General features: G+C 41.9%; 1 protein-coding gene across 4 annotated transcripts in view; it reads left to right on the forward strand.

The window, feature by feature from the left end:
- Positions 1–15,854, forward strand: part of SFT2D1 (SFT2 domain containing 1) — a 102,685-nt gene that overhangs the window by 45,411 nt on the left and 41,420 nt on the right. For all 4 annotated transcript variants that reach the window (XM_088472525.1, XM_088472523.1, XM_088472522.1 and 1 more), the window contains one exon: positions 13,737–13,822. In XM_088472525.1, coding sequence (XP_088328651.1) covers positions 13,737–13,822 — 86 coding nt within the window. The remainder of the gene's footprint in view (positions 1–13,736; positions 13,823–15,854) is intronic.

Below are 15,854 nucleotides of genomic sequence, written 5' to 3' on the forward strand. Positions count from 1 at the left end.
TTGTAATACATTGAGTCAGAGGTTCCCTAATGCAGCCCTCAGGGCTCCCCAACAGTTCAGGATTTAGAGCGATCCATGGTTGAGTACAGGTGGTTAAATCCAATTGACTGAGGTACTAATTAAGTAATCTGTGATCAAGCATGGATATCCTTAAAACCTGCACTGTTAGGGTGCCTTGAGGACCGAGTTTGGGGAACTCTGCATTGAGGAGTAGCTTGGTATTTAACAGAGTTTAACAAAATAGTTGCTTTCAAAAGTTGTCTGCCAAGCTGTAACAAAAATAGCATAGCAAATAGCTTTAAGAATTTGTATAAAAAGTTAAGCATGATTTCAGAAACATGAAACCCTTTGATATGCACCATCTTTCAAGGGAGTAGAAAATCACGTACACATAAATACAATACAATGAATATGAATAACCTGCCACCACCTTTCTAAATTAACTACACAAAGCCTAAACAGGTGTCGGTTTCTATGCATTTCTCAATGACACAATCATCTGCATTTTAAACTTTGTTGGTTTGGTGTATGCTGGAGAATTTGTTCCACCAATGCACACACATGCATATGCTACAAACAGGCATATTTTCATTTTTACCAGTCTGAGCCACAAAAAACATCTTTTCTCCATCCACATGCATACATTGACTTACTAGCTTTGCCTGTATGAATACTGATACGTGCAGAAGAAGTTTTGCACTAAGTGAATTGCAGCAAAGCAGTTCCTGACTGCATCTTTGAACCCCATTGCTCTCCTTGACAGGGCGGCTCCATCAGTGGTGCATGGTAGCATTTTCATTTTGAGGTTTATGGAATGCTACAGACTTTTACTGTAAAATCTCATTTATAAATATCCTTTTGTGGAAAGGTGATAACTAACACAAAAAAAAAACCCTTTAGGTGAATTGTAGGAAACAGAACTCTGAAAGATGGTTTTAGTTGTGTGTATAAGTATAGGGGAGTGCGGCAGCATAAATTAAGTACAGTGTGTTATCTATCTAAAAAAAAGTGACAATGATATATCCTTTAAGGCGAGACTACATTTAAAAAAAAAAAAAAAAGTTAGACAATACCAAACTATGGGGGTAAATAAATTCTCATTGCAGGGATGTAGCTCACGGGTTAAGTGCCTGGAGCTTTGTTGTGTTTGAAATGCTACAGATATCCTGTAAGCTATGTAGACTTGATGAAAAACCACTGACCAGAGTTATGTGCATCAGAATGATTTGAATCCATAAATACCATATTGTAAGTTAATCAGATAACAGCTGACATTTTGGTCTTATTTAGGTATTTAATCGTGGCAGATGACATGAGCAGCATGTCCTAAACCTGAACAGGTTTAAATAGCATGACTCTAATCATGATCACTGGCTCCTGTGTCACTCTAACATGCTGCAATCTAACAACCCAAAGAGTCTGACAAACTGCCAGTATGAACAAAGTGAAATATAATATATAGGGACACAAAACCTTGTTCAGGTGTTTCTTTAGCACTACCTCATTACAGTGTCTGGAACTGCGGTCGCCTGACCATGCGTTCCAGCACTCGGAAATGCGTTCTATTGGCTAGAAATGCGTTAGAAAAAGCTGAACTTCCAGCTGCCAGTCTGTAGTAGAAAACTGTGCTGAAACCACAGTAGGGCTGAACAGGTTGTCAAGGCAGCTATATGCACATTAAATAAAAGCTCAAAAGTCAATCTAATGCCAACTTGCTTGTGTACATATAGCCTGTTCAAGATATAAGGGTCTATTCATAAAGCGGAGAAGAGCCCTGTTTAGCTGAAATTGGGGCTCTATTCTGCTTCGTGCAATTCATGGAGCAAGTTACCATGCAGAAGGTTCTTCCTTCTCCAGCTGCACCTGCTCCATGGATGAATCGCATCACCATACTATTGTATGGTGAGTGCGATTCATAATGGTACAGAAAGCTCAGCTTTCTGTTTCTCTCCTGCAGTACAGATTTGCCATCTGAGGATGGCGTAAATCTGTACCGCAAGCCGAACAGAGCAGGGAAGTTGCATACTTCCCTGCTCTCTGTCCGGCACCCTTTTTCCAGTGTCCTTTTGCAGCAGGTCTGACCTGCTGCTTTCAGATGCCGGCGCATGCGCAGTGAGAAGCAGGCATATCGGGCTCCCGATATGTCTATATATTCTCACTGTGTACAGGGATTGCGGAGGGGCCGGACAGCGCCCGAAGACGCCGGAGAGGTAAGTATACATGAATGGCTACTAAACTTCACTATAAATCGCATCGATGTGATATTTTTCGCGAGTCACTTCGTTTTTTTTAAATGTTTTTATTCAAGAATTATTGTCATATTCCATTAAGAATAAAGCATTCAACAGAATTTAGAAGAGGGGTAAATAGAATGTAATTGGGTAGGGACTAGATACCATCTATAATAAATTTTATAGGAGTTTTCCTGTATGCTGACTGAAATAGAACTTTTTGCGATCTCAGTTCTTATGTCTGACCATTCCTCGAGGGTTATTGTCTCTCCCACCTCCTTCTCCCAGGCCTCCTCATGAGCTTCTGTTAGGGGTTGGTTATAATGAAGTAATGTTTGATAAATTGTAGAAATAAGGCCTTAGTAGAGTGATGGTGCAAACAGAGTGATTCTAATGGTGTTTTATCAGGTGTTGAGTAGGCGCGCGTCTGGCAATGATAGAAGTGACGTATCTGAAGGAATTGGAAAAAAAACAACGTTGGGTAGGGAGAATTGGGTTTGCAATTCAACGAATTCCGGGAAAGCCCGCAGGGGAGCTAAATCAAATAAAAATAGAATACTAGATTTAGTCCACTGATGAAAAAGTTTGTTGCATACCTAGGTCAAATTCAGGGTTGTTCCATAAATGAACCAATAGGGGATGAAAGGAGCGTATATTATATAGACGGGAATATTGGTTGCTCTTGAGATCGTGAAGCGAACAGTGGGTAGGCTGGTGAGCTTGGGTGATCGTGAAAAAGCAGGTCACCAGAGGAAGGAATAAGGGGAATAAACAGATAAAGGTCTGGCTTCGATGGACGTCCAGACTCTCTGTGCAGGCGGGGCATGCCATAGAACACACAAGGCCAGTTGGGTTGTCCGATAATATTTAATTAAATTAAGAGTGCCCAGCCCACCATCACTGCAAGGCTTATGTAATAGGCACATTCTTACTCTGGGTCGTCTCCCAGCCCAGATGAAATGTGATATCTCTATTTGTATATTTTTCAATACTGTAATTGGTATATGTATCGGGAGAGTCTACCAAAGATATAACAGTCGAGGTAGTATGTTCATTTTGTTTGAGGCCAATAGTCCTATCCCAAGCAATTAAAGACCTATTCGACGTATGAAGGTCGGACTTAATGGAGGCGAATAGTCTAGGGAAATTGGCTGCATATAAGGTGGAATATGTCTTAGTTAGATAAACACCTAAATATTTGAGCTTACCCTTTGCCAACGGACAGGAAATGTGGATTGTAATATACGAAGGTCTTGTCTGCATTAATTTTATAGTTGGAGAATGAGCTATATCTGTCTATTTCGTAAAATAGGTTTGGGAGGGGGGAATGGGTGTCAGTTAAGGTTAGGATCACATCATCAGCGTATAGAGCGATTTTGTGGTCAGTGTTGCCAACCCGGATGCCGGAGATGTTCGCACTTAATCTAATCTTTGAGGCTAGGGGATCCATCACTAGCGCAAATATAAGAGTGGAGAGAGGGCATCCCTGACGGGTGCCATTGTAGATGGGAAAAAGGTCGGAGGAAAGACCATTAACTAAAATGTAAGCTGAAGGATTGATATAGTGAAAATAATCCATTCTAAAACGCACCCGAGAACCCCATATTGAGCAAAGTTTGCTGGATAAAGGGCCAAGCCACTCTGTCCAAGGCTTTCTCAGCATCGAGGGCCACCAACAGAGTCGGATCTGATCTGCCCTGTGCAAGTTGTATAAGATCGATTAGGCGTCTCGTGTTGTCCAAGACCTGTCTATTGGGGATAAAGCCCACTTGATCTGGATGTACCAAGTGGGATAAAATTGGAGCTAACCTATTAGCTAATATCTTAGCAAACAACTTCAAATCCACGTTCAAAAGTGAGATTGGTCGGAAGTTTTTCATTTGCGGGTGGTCACGATCCGGTTTAGGTATGACAACTATATTGGCCCTGGTGGTGGCCGCATCGAGCGATTTACCCTCCAACAGAGATTTAAAGAGTGACTTAAGCATAGGAAATAGGGGTTCTGAGAACTTTCTATAGTAGAGAGCGGAAAATCCGTCGGGGCCAGGGGCTGCTGACCTACGCAGTTGTTTTATGGCTGCTGTAATTTCCTATTCGGTGATAAGGGCATTGAGAGAGGAAACATGTGATTCAGAGAGTTTAGGTAGTGTACAGAACTGTAAATATTGGCGTATTCTCTCAAGTTTGTGAGGGGTATTTATATCAACAGGTGGGAGGTTATATAAAGGGGAATAATAATCTCGAAATAGGTTAGACATGGCTTGAGGATAATGAATAAAAGAACCGTTCAAATCTCTCGAGAGATTATTCTGTGGCGAGTGCGCTTGGCTCTCAGTTGGTGGGCTAGCAATGTGTCTGCTTTATTAGATTTCTCATAAAATCTCTGGCGTGCCCACAATAGGGCATTTGCCGCTTTTTTTTTTTTTTTAGAAAGAATATGAGAAAGCTGACCCTTGATAGAATTTGAAGGTATGTGCGTTTTTTGGGAAAGTGTTGATGGAGCTGTGTAAGGGAGGATAATGAAGATTCCAGTTCATTTATGCGCGTGAGCTCCGCTTTCCTCTGAGCAGAGGTGAGGCTGATGAATAAGCCTCGCAGTGTGGACTTATGAGCCTCCCAAATTATTGAAGAAGAAATATCTGGAGTGGAATTAGTGGTGTAATAGTCTTTTAGGGCAGATGTAATTTCTGTAATGTGAGTTTGTTTTAGCAGCAAAGACTCATTTAGACGCCAATAGTGGGTCGGGGGCGTCGGGCTAGAAACCAAAAGCTCCATCTCAATAGCCAGATGATCTGACCATGGGATAGGTAAAGTCTGGGCCCCCAAGAGCCTTTGGTTGGAAGACCGATCAACTAGAAAGTAGTCAATTCGTGTTTGAAGATCATGTGGCGGGGAATAGTATGTGTAGCCTCTAGCTGAGGGGTATAGAGTTCTCCAGGCATCATGAAGATCATTAAGTGACATATGGGAATGGAGAGGTCTGGAGAGTCTAGATTGGGTGGTACAAATTGAGATGGGACGAGATCTATCTAGGTTATGTTCTGAAATAGTAATGAGATCCTCCCCCCCCCTATAATGGTGAGGCCCCGTGGGAGCTGTGAAATATGATTAAAGAAGGTAGTGAACAGGGAACCCTGCTGCATGGCCATGGCATATACCAAAGCTAATATAATCGGTGTGTTGCTTTTGGTCCCTGGTATGATAAGATACCGACCCTGATAATCAGACAAGACTTTGTCTATAGTGATAGGGAGATCCCAATGTAGCATGATTGCTGTGCCTCTACGCTTAGCCGACATGTTAGAGCAGTAGACCTGTGAATATTGTTTGCTAGCTAGAGATGGGTGAGGGGTTTTAAGGTGCGTCTCTTGTTGTTTTTTTTTGTTTTGTTTTTTTTTTTACATCAGGCTTGCGACGATGGAAGTATTGGATGGCCATGGCCCTTTTAGTGGGGGAGTTTAACCAGGGCCGGATTAACGGGGGGGCGATGGGCGATCGACCCTGGGCCCCCACACATTAAGGGCCCCCACACCTATTGGGGTTAAAGTGGACCGAGGAGATGGAACCAGTTCCGCCTCCTCCGGCCAACCTAACCCCGGCGCCGCAGGGAGGCTTCATTTGCCAGACGCCCGGCTCCCTCCCCGCAGCGGCAGACTGAGTCGGAGGACGGCGCTCACTCCTGAGCTCCGACTTCCCGCTCAAGCAGTGCACTATGGGAGAGACGTCATGATGTCTCTCCCATAGTGCAGAGGAGCAGCCGAGCGGATTGCAGCGGACGCAGCGCGTAGCTTAAGGTAAGTATGAGCTTTATATATATATATATATATTTTTTTTTTTAGTGCAAGCGTCTTACTGGGGGCATTACTCGGTGGGGGGGCATTACTACTGGGGTATTATTCGTGGGGGGGAGGCATTACTGCAGAGGGCATTACTCGGGGGGAGGCATTACTACTGGGGCATTATTCGTGGGGGGAGGCATTACTACAGGGGGCACTACTCGGAGAGGGGAGGCATTACTACTGGGGCATTACTCTGACGGGGGACGCATTACTAATGGGTGCATTACTGGGGGGCATTATTACTGGGGAGGGGGCATTACTCGGAGGGGGAGGCATTACTACTGGGGGGCATTACTATTGAGGGCTCTACTACAGAGGGAGCATTAGTAATGGGGGTACTAATAGAGGGGCATTACTACTGGGGGCTCTACTTCAGGGGGCATAACTACTGGGGGCATTACTATTGGGGGGCACAACTACAGGGGTATTACTACTGGGGGATTTATACAGGAGGCATTACTATTGGGCACTGCATAAGGGGCACTACTACTGGGTGCACTGCATACGGAGCACTACCACTGTGGGCACTGACACTACTGGGAGCTCTGCATAAGGTCTGCATTGCGCATATCCTCAGTTTGTCACATTTAATAGGGGCCCCCACATGTTTGTTGCCCAGGGGCCCCCACAGACCTTAATCCAGCCCTGAGTTTAACCCATTGACGTTTAGCGTGAGAACCTTTAACTTCATGGTGGATAACTGTTAAAGTAGCCGCACATCTTATAAAGTGGACCTAATGACTGGCTCAAAATCAGGGGAAAAGGAAAGAACATATTAGGGAGAAAAAGAAAAAAACTAAGAACTACAAAGGTAGTAGAAAAGAAAAGACCTTGACCGATATAGAGGGCAGGTCTAAAAAGGAAAGGGAAGGTGTCACAAGGACCTTCCCTTTGACGGGGGGCATGGTATAGAGAAAAAATTAGAAGTACATGAACTAAAAATAAAGAAAAACAGGCGAGAGAAAATTACTGTTGACATCATGAGCAAGAAATGACAGCAAAAACACAATAATAAATGTGAAAACAATGTAAATTTGAAAAGATGGATGAGCAGCGACATTCCAAATATAGGAAATGGTGGCTCTACCTGAAATAAAAATGGTTAGAAGACAGAATATTTAAACTATGATATATATGAGAACCATATATCAGAACATAAGCCAATAATTAGTGTAACAAGTGAATTATAGCATTGTATCTGTATCGGTAAATATAAGAACATTATAGTTTTATAAAGGTAAATAACCGAAGATGTACCAAAATTAGAAAACATTGACTTCACTTAAAGAAATTAACAATTAGAAAACATTGAAGGCATTGGAACGATGTCTATATTAAATGAAAAACATCATTTAGGCCTGAGACCACTCTGGGGATGCACCTGAAGGGCTTTGTTGTGGTGAGGAAAGCTGTCTGCGGATGGATTCAGGTAGATCATCAATAAGACTAAATGATTTTAGAAGCTCGTAGCCTTGTGTGGAAGTTTTAACAACATATGTGCCCCCGTTCCTTGTAATTTTAGTTGGAAGGGGAAGCCCCATTTATATCTAATTGAATGGTTTCGCAAAGTTTTAGTGATATTGATAAGTTCACAGCGTTTCTTGAGCGTAGATGGAGTTAGGTCTTGGAATATTTGGAGTTGGGACCCTGAATATCAAATCGTAGCAGAACCTTGGACAGTTTGCATGATCTGGTCTTTCGCTTTATAATAGTGAAAGCACAGGATGACATCCCTCGGAGGTCGGCTTGGAGGTTTTGGTCGAAGCGCTCTATGTGCAGTATCCAAGTGGAGATGTCTTTGGGCATATCAGGTAGCAAATGGAGAAAAAGTCCCTCTAAGAACCCAGGAAGGGTATTGGCCGATATGTTCTCGGGAATGTTGCGGACACTTGATATTATTCCGTCTATTTCGATTCTCGAGATCCTCTAATTGATCCTTATACGTATCAAACTCCAAGTGAAGGTCAGCAATTTCCTGTTCCACTACGCTTTGGTATTGACAGACTTCGTCCATCTTCTGTTCCAGGGCGTCCGTATGAGAGCCAAGGTCTGCTAATTCAGATTTAAATTCTGTGAGCATCGATCTCATTTCTGACTGGATAGTCTTGGTGACAATAGCTATAATGTCTTTGGTAGACAGAGCGGTATCTGCAGGAGTATCCTAAGTCAGAGACAGGGTCTGCAACCGGGGTTTGGCGGGTTAAAGAACCAGATTTAATACACGCTCTGAGAATGCTAGGTTTAGGAGCAGAATCATTTTTGTGATTTTTCTGCGACATATTGATGCGATAAGTTCATGGGAGTAGTCACTCAATAACAATACAGAGATATCCAGTGGCGAAAAACATCATAACTAGAGAGAGCAAGTCTGCTAATGATGTGCAATTTCCATGTAAACGGCAATATGCAAAAGTATCACTAGGTGGCGCTCCAACCCAACATTGCAAGGTGGAGATATCTGAAATCTCCAATAGGTTACAGATAGTGAGTATTAGAATGTAATAAGTAGAATACCTAAACAAGGAGTGGCAGAGTTGACTACTAAATAGCACAATAGTGTGATGGTGGGGCCAAAATTACATCAGAGTCTGGCATGTACATACAGTAGCCCTGGGGGGGGGTTCTTGAAAATGGCTCCTTAATTATATCAGGGATGCCTGACAGTCCTCCCCTGGTCTCACCTACCCTGGCTAACTGATATACTGTAGTGCAGTGTGTTGTGGCAAGGTAGGGAGGTTGAGCCAAGGAGAGTGGAGGGGAGATTTCAACAAGAACACCTCTTACACCGGGTGTCTGCACTTCCGGGCAACAAATCGCTGTGGCGCTGTCATTCAGCCCAGGCGCTGTCGCGTCTCCTCTCCCTCTTAAAAGGCAGCATGGGGAGGACTGTGGTAGATCAGGTAGGGGGACCAGCGTCCCTGCAGAAGGGCGGGTAAGCGCTATCGCCGCCCCGGAAAACTCCATCGGGTGATGGTGCGTAAATTGAGGCCACGGCTTCAGGGAGGGTGACCAGGCTGCAATCCGCGGGCGCGTCAGGACACTCCCCGATTCCGCAACCACGGTCACCGGGCACATGGTTCTGGTGGTGGGGATTAAAGTGTGTGGCTGTGTGCCAGTTATGTCCCCTTAATGTAGCTCCAAAGTCCGGTATAGTGTACGCCACTCGGGAGCTGTAGGGGATACACTGCTATCCTTGATGGCTGCCAGGCCACGCCCCCCACTTCATGTTCTTTATGAATAGACCCTATAGAGACCTATTGCCCATATACATAAGAATAGTGATAGAAATAACTAATACAGTAATGCAAGTGATCTTAAAAATACAAACATGCTCCCAAAGGAAACCTGTTACAAAAACGGTTTTTCAAATATAACCAAATACAATAAAATAATAACCTATTTTTGCTAATTTATTTGATGTAGAAGACAACAGGTCTAATTTTCTTGCATGGTGGCGGGGAGATAGTGAGAAACCAACATTGTGAACTTTCAATCGACTTAGTTACATAATCATGTTGCATACAGTGGTCTCAGAATTACACTGTCATTTACAGCAATCTGCTAAGAACCAGGACTGATTGCTTTTAGTATACACATTGTGATTCAAATGCGTGCCCATCGGGCTGTGCATACGTCAGGATGGGCTAGCAGGGAGGCCTCTTAAAAAAGAAAAGCGATAGAGTAGCCCTTAAGCTACTATGGGTAATGCATTAGCTGCTGGGGCCATGCTCCAGAATGATTTGCATTCCAGAGCTTGGTGATTGTCACATTTTGCACACTTTTGTGAATACAAAAAATGGAAGGACTGCAGCGGTCCCTCCTGCTTACATCTAGGAGATACTTTGTTGTTGTGGGTACCCATTTTTGGGGAGTCTCTGCAAAAAGTTTAATAAATGTGCCCCTAAGTGTACCAGAAGTCCAACCACATATTTTATCCTTGTCACCAGTATTATCTCTCCTACATCAACTCCTACTCTGTGTGGTTGCCCTTCCATTGGGTATAAGATCACTGAGTACTGAATTGAATTTCCCTTTCCCTTATATCTGTCCTTTCCAGTTTTGTTTTTTTCCTTCGGGGTGGAGGATGAAAATTTATTTATTTATTTATTTTTTTTAAATTACCAAGTTGGTTTGACCAAAAAGCTGTGTGTGAAACCGTATCGCCAATAATTACTGTGCATGGTTAGCAATACATCAGTGTCACCCAAAGATCGTATCTTATTATACAAGGTGACGCATATTGTAACAATATCCACATAATTTAATCAAACAAACTAAAACAACATTGATTTTCTTACATAGCGGGAGATGTATCAAGTCATGAAGAGAGATAAAATGCCAACTAATCAGCTCCTGTCATTTACAGGATGTGTTTAAAAAAATTATAGAAGCTGATTTGTTGGTACTTTATCTCTCAACAAGGCTTCTTACATCTCCTCCATAGTCTCATCCATATGTTCTGCGTTTTTTTTTTCCAAGACAAATTTTTGCCCAACTGTTACTCACAATTAGCATCTACATTTCTGTAACAGTTTGGGCTCCCAGGTATCCCACCCTGGACAATCGAATTGTTAATCCATGCTGCTTGTTTTCACAAAATTAAAACTATGAGAGTATATTTTAACTCAAGTAGGCAAAGTTCATTATCTGGGAAAGATGTGTGTGGTCTGGTGCGCTCTTAAACTGCAAGCTAGTTATTGGATGGTTCCTCATAAAGTGCTGTGGTTCCTGTGTTAATCTTAATCCTAATGCTGCCTCAAATACCTGTGGCTTTCCTTTGCCACTGTGATTCAAATAGTAAATGTAAACCGTACAAGGCGCAAATAGGATATATGAATTTATTTAGGTTGTTTTAAAAAGGATATTGATAAAAGTTAATATTGGAAAAAATTGTGTATATATGTGCTACATGAACAATATTCCTGGTATTAATGTTGCCAGTAAAAAGCATTAAAAATAGCAGTGTGTACACTTATACCGTAACCATGTATATCAGGTCAGGGTTGTGTATCAAAAACAGACAAAAAAACAGTGTCCATATAAAGGTCAATAATAAAAAACGTATAAAATATTAATATATTAGTTTGGCAACGCTACATAGATGACGTCCTTATGATCTGGACAGGGGACCTGGAAGAACTCCAAATGTTCAGTAAATACATCAATGAAAACAACATCAATCTAGAATTCACAACAACCTGGAGTAACAAGTCAATAGACTTTCTAGATTTGAATATGAATATATCTAAACACAATACAAACAAAAACATTCACCATGCCAGTAGATATGCACAAATTCATTCCACCTGCAAGCAACCACCACAAAATTTGGATCAGAAGTATTCCAGGAGGCCAGTTCAAAAGAATTCGATGGAAGTATTTGAAGAACAATCAGAACATCTAAAAACAAAATTCATTGATCATTAATATGATTCAGAGATCCTGGAAAAAGCCCTTCAAGAGGCTAAGGAAACAGAATACTTCTCCTAGAATACAAACCATAGAAAAAGGACCCTTCTTCCTCACTCAATTTAACAATCAATACAAAGACATTGAAAAGATTAACTTTTATCAATATCCTTTTTAAAACAACTTAAATAAATTAATCTATCCTATTTGCGCCTTGTACGGTTTACTTTTACTATTAAAGTTCATTATATCCTTAAAGAGGAATAACTTCCTGAAAGAATTACTATGGGGGAGATGTATCAAATCTAAAGAGGACAGGTGGAGAAGTTACTCATAGCAACCAATCAGGTTCTAGCTTTCATATTATGTACTAGGATTAATGTATATTTTCCTACATGAGAAAAAGCAAACTCATCATATTAATAATCAAATCTCAATGACCATATCAAACAACTATTATCAATTGACATGCAAATATTAAACATATTTTGTATGTTATGGGGGGCAATTCAGTCCTTGTACGGTTACATACAAAAATAAGAAGTATCCTAACATTGCCTATTTCTTGCGCATTTCTATGGATTGAATTACTAATTGACTTACCCGCTAAATGGGAATTAAATTCTCATTTACATTTTTTTAGTACAGATGTGTCCACATCTATCCTCCATGCGCTACAAGTCGCGCCACATATAACGTGGGAGCTCCGTGTGCCTCGGTAGAACTGATAGTCTTTCTTGCAACTTTGTGAATAGCTAGCACAAGCTTCTGCTGATTAAAAAGCTATGCAGCATGTGCGTCTGCGGGTGTATCTGCATGCAAAATGCTACGTTAGTGTCAGTGGCTGTAACACTATAACCTAGCGTTTTGCATGCAGATATACCCGCAGTCACACAGAACATATGCATGCAGCCTATCATTTTAATCAACAGAAGCTTGTGCTAGCTATTCACATCACTCTGTGCATAAGACGCATTTGAAGGTAAAAAGTCACACAAAAAGACGCTCGGCGCTACAGAGTCACACCACTGCATGGCGCGATTAGAAGGGCTGTTTAACATGCAAGGAGGCTAGATGTATGAGGACACATCTCTATCTTTGTCCATTAATTGACCTGCACCCACACTATATGACAAATTCTTCCTCAATTTAGGTGTTACTTCCAGCTTTTACCAGGTTCAGCAGTCCATTGGCAGGCTGCAATCCTGCAAATGTGTATCCTGTATGCTGCAGTTAGGTTTTCCGCTGGCTTTACCAGTTTATTAGATATGCACTAAACTTTAAACGGTATGTAGTTATGAGACCGGCGAACGCATGGCCGCCAGTCTCAATACCGACAGTGTAATCCCGGCAAGGGATCTAACATAGGCGTCGAAATACCGACGCCTATGTTAATCCCGACGCCGGAACGATCATCCTACGTCAGGGGTAAGTATCCACGTAGCCGGGGATGGGGGGGTTAGCTTTAGGGACCCCCCTGGGGGACTTGGGGTTAGGCACAAAGGGGGAAGATTAGGGTTAGGCACCCCTAAAGGTGGGTTACGGTTAGGGGGGGAAGAGGGTTAGGAATAGTAAACTTACCTCCGCTGTCAGGATCTCCTCCATCATGCTGGCGTCGGGATTTGAGCCGCCGGGCTCGCATCCGGCGGTCAAACATACTGATTCCCTTTAAACAGATATCTGAATGAAACTATAGACATTTGTTAATTTTTCCAAACTGTGGTTTGTTCTATATATGCCATTTTCTAGGTGTGTATTATTGAGAGTTCGAACATCTTATTTATTGCCAGGAACATGTTCACTGCCCTCATGAGAAGCTTTATGTGCCAACAACTAATAGTGTTTTTAAACTGTTTACAATGGCTCCAGGTTGGTTATATTATTTTACAGGACAGATCATGCCATTATAAACTGATTTACAGTATACCTAACGCAATACACAAGCCATCCATCGCAGAAGGGGGCAGGGAGGTGTTATATTTTTGTAGATATTGATTTGAAGAATGAGATTTTTGTTTAATGAATATGCATTTGTAACTCTGGATTTTTGAAACTGTTATGTGCACTCCAGGAATATCAAAATGTAACTTAAACTAAATCTAATGTATTTTTAATAAAATATACTGAAAGCAAGTCAAAGGGTATTTTTAAAATATTGCATTTAAATGTTATGAAATATTTTGTAGATGGTAGGCAGGAATCTTCTCAAGTGACATGACACTCATGGGCTCACTTTATTATTTATGTGTATAAATAGGGGACTGCGCTCCTTTTTCTTCCTTCTGCTGGAATGAAACTTTTTGCTGTGTTCTATACACTAGGAAATATTGCTGCTTTAGCAAGGTAAGCATATGTACTTTAAACTTCTATTTCAGTTCTAGACTAGTTTGCATAACCGGTACCCTTCCATGTGTAAAACCAACTATTAACATATTTGCTTTTTACAAGCATTAGAATTGCAAATTTATATAAAAAGATCAATCCAAAGATCTTTAATCAAGTCTGCTTTCTTGTGACAATGCCTTTTTGATTTAGTTTATTTTATCAATCTCTCCTTAATATCAACATATTTGTGAAGTTGAAGTTCTTGTGTAGGTTACTGAGACTTCTGATTGGGTGAGTATTGAAATCCTGTGGCTCATCCGATCAACATGGTATCTGTGTAAACTCCTCAAAATTCTCTGTTCCCAGCCAGGGAAGAGATCAAGATTCCCTGCCTTAGCATTGAGTTCTGCAATTCAATAACATTCTCGATGCTGGTGAATTGAACTCTGGTTTTATTGGTGAGGAAAGGGAGAGATTTTGGTAAAAACTTAACAAAGGGGTCAGTTTACCTCTCTTGCTGCTATTTTTTTGGAAGACACCTCATTTGAATTGATTCCAACAGCTCTCAGGCTGAACACTGCTTTTCCTGAAAGCTATGTGAGTTCAATCACTAACTCTGTCAGCAGTATTTGGGCTCTCCTCTGTTTTCCAGTCAAATATCCAACTGTATTGTCCCCCTTTTACACTGCCAGTAAGTAACCCAGGTTACTGCACATGAACGCGCAGCAACCCGGGTTTCTGTGCAGTGTTAAATGGCCCAGTTGAACAGTTAACCCAGGTCTCCAAGCGCCGGCTCAGCAGTGATAGTGGTGACGTAATCGACCCGGCATTATTGACTGGTCGGAACACCAATCTAAAAGGGGTTTCAGCCGGGTCGCACCCGGGATCGACGCGTGTACAAATCCTGGGTATGACCCTGGTGCCCACAGAAGGCACATGCTGTGATGCCACCAACCACTGTACTCAAGTGCTCACCATGCCCTTTACTCTCTTTACACCTTCCCACATTCTATCAAGTCTCCCCATGTGTCCTGTAACAAAGATTAAAAAAAGGCTTAATTCAAAGAATAATGCATTTAAAGAAAATATCATTTTTTTTTAGTGTTGCAAGTACTGCAGAGATACTTGTTTGACTCGGCATCCTTGTGCAAGGCAACCTTGCCACCAACAGTGGTTACTGCTAGTGATAGCCGTTTTATCACTGACGGTAACCATGTGAATTGAAAAAAAATCCCCAATAATTTAATAAAAGAAAATTATGCTCACATGCCATCTTTAGGTTCAGTTGTGAGGTATGGTTGTGCTTCCGTTCATCCACGCCACTTCTGATAAGCTGCCACAAGCCATGGTTCTACCTTCAACATCCAGAAGAGGGGGATAGGAAGACTTGTAGAGGGGAAAGTGGAGTTGGAGCATATGGGTGGAGGGGGGGGGGATCAGATGGATTTGTAAGGTCGATGCTATAAGAGAAGGAAGAGGATGAAAGTGACGGGTAGACACATGGAGTGGCACAGTCAAATTGGAAGGTGGGTTAGAGGTACACATGGTGTGTGTCAGGGCAGAGACACGCATACAAAACTGTAGGGAAACAGACTGACCCACAGGGTGGTAGGAAACATATTTACATTGCTGCATTGTTTCTGGACTGTGCAGTTCACAAGACCCCTGGCCAAATAAGGAAGGAGAAGTAGTGGTAGGGTTGTATTGTCTCTGTGCGCACCTGGTCCGGCGGTGAATTTGCCAACCCCTTCTATCTTCTCCAGAAATTAATGTTGGCGATGTGATTTTGTGGGTAATGGTAATCTCAGCAATCTTGCAATTCAATTCCAAACTCCTGGACAAGTTTCATAGCAAAATCATGTTTTCCCCTTGCACCTCCCTGAACATAGGAAAAGGTGGGGAAAATCTTTTATTTTTAAGTTAAAAATGCAGGGACACAGAAGCCCTGTTACACCTTTCACAATGAATAATCAGGCATATGTAGGCATTTAAATTAGCACAACATGGCCAATAATGACATGACCTTTTTGAGGTGAATTTCCCTAAGCAG

This window comes from Taudactylus pleione, unplaced genomic scaffold (assembly GCF_031769625.1).
Source record: "Taudactylus pleione unplaced genomic scaffold, aTauple2 ptg000125l, whole genome shotgun sequence".
Classification (NCBI taxonomy): domain Eukaryota; kingdom Metazoa; phylum Chordata; class Amphibia; order Anura; family Myobatrachidae; genus Taudactylus; species Taudactylus pleione.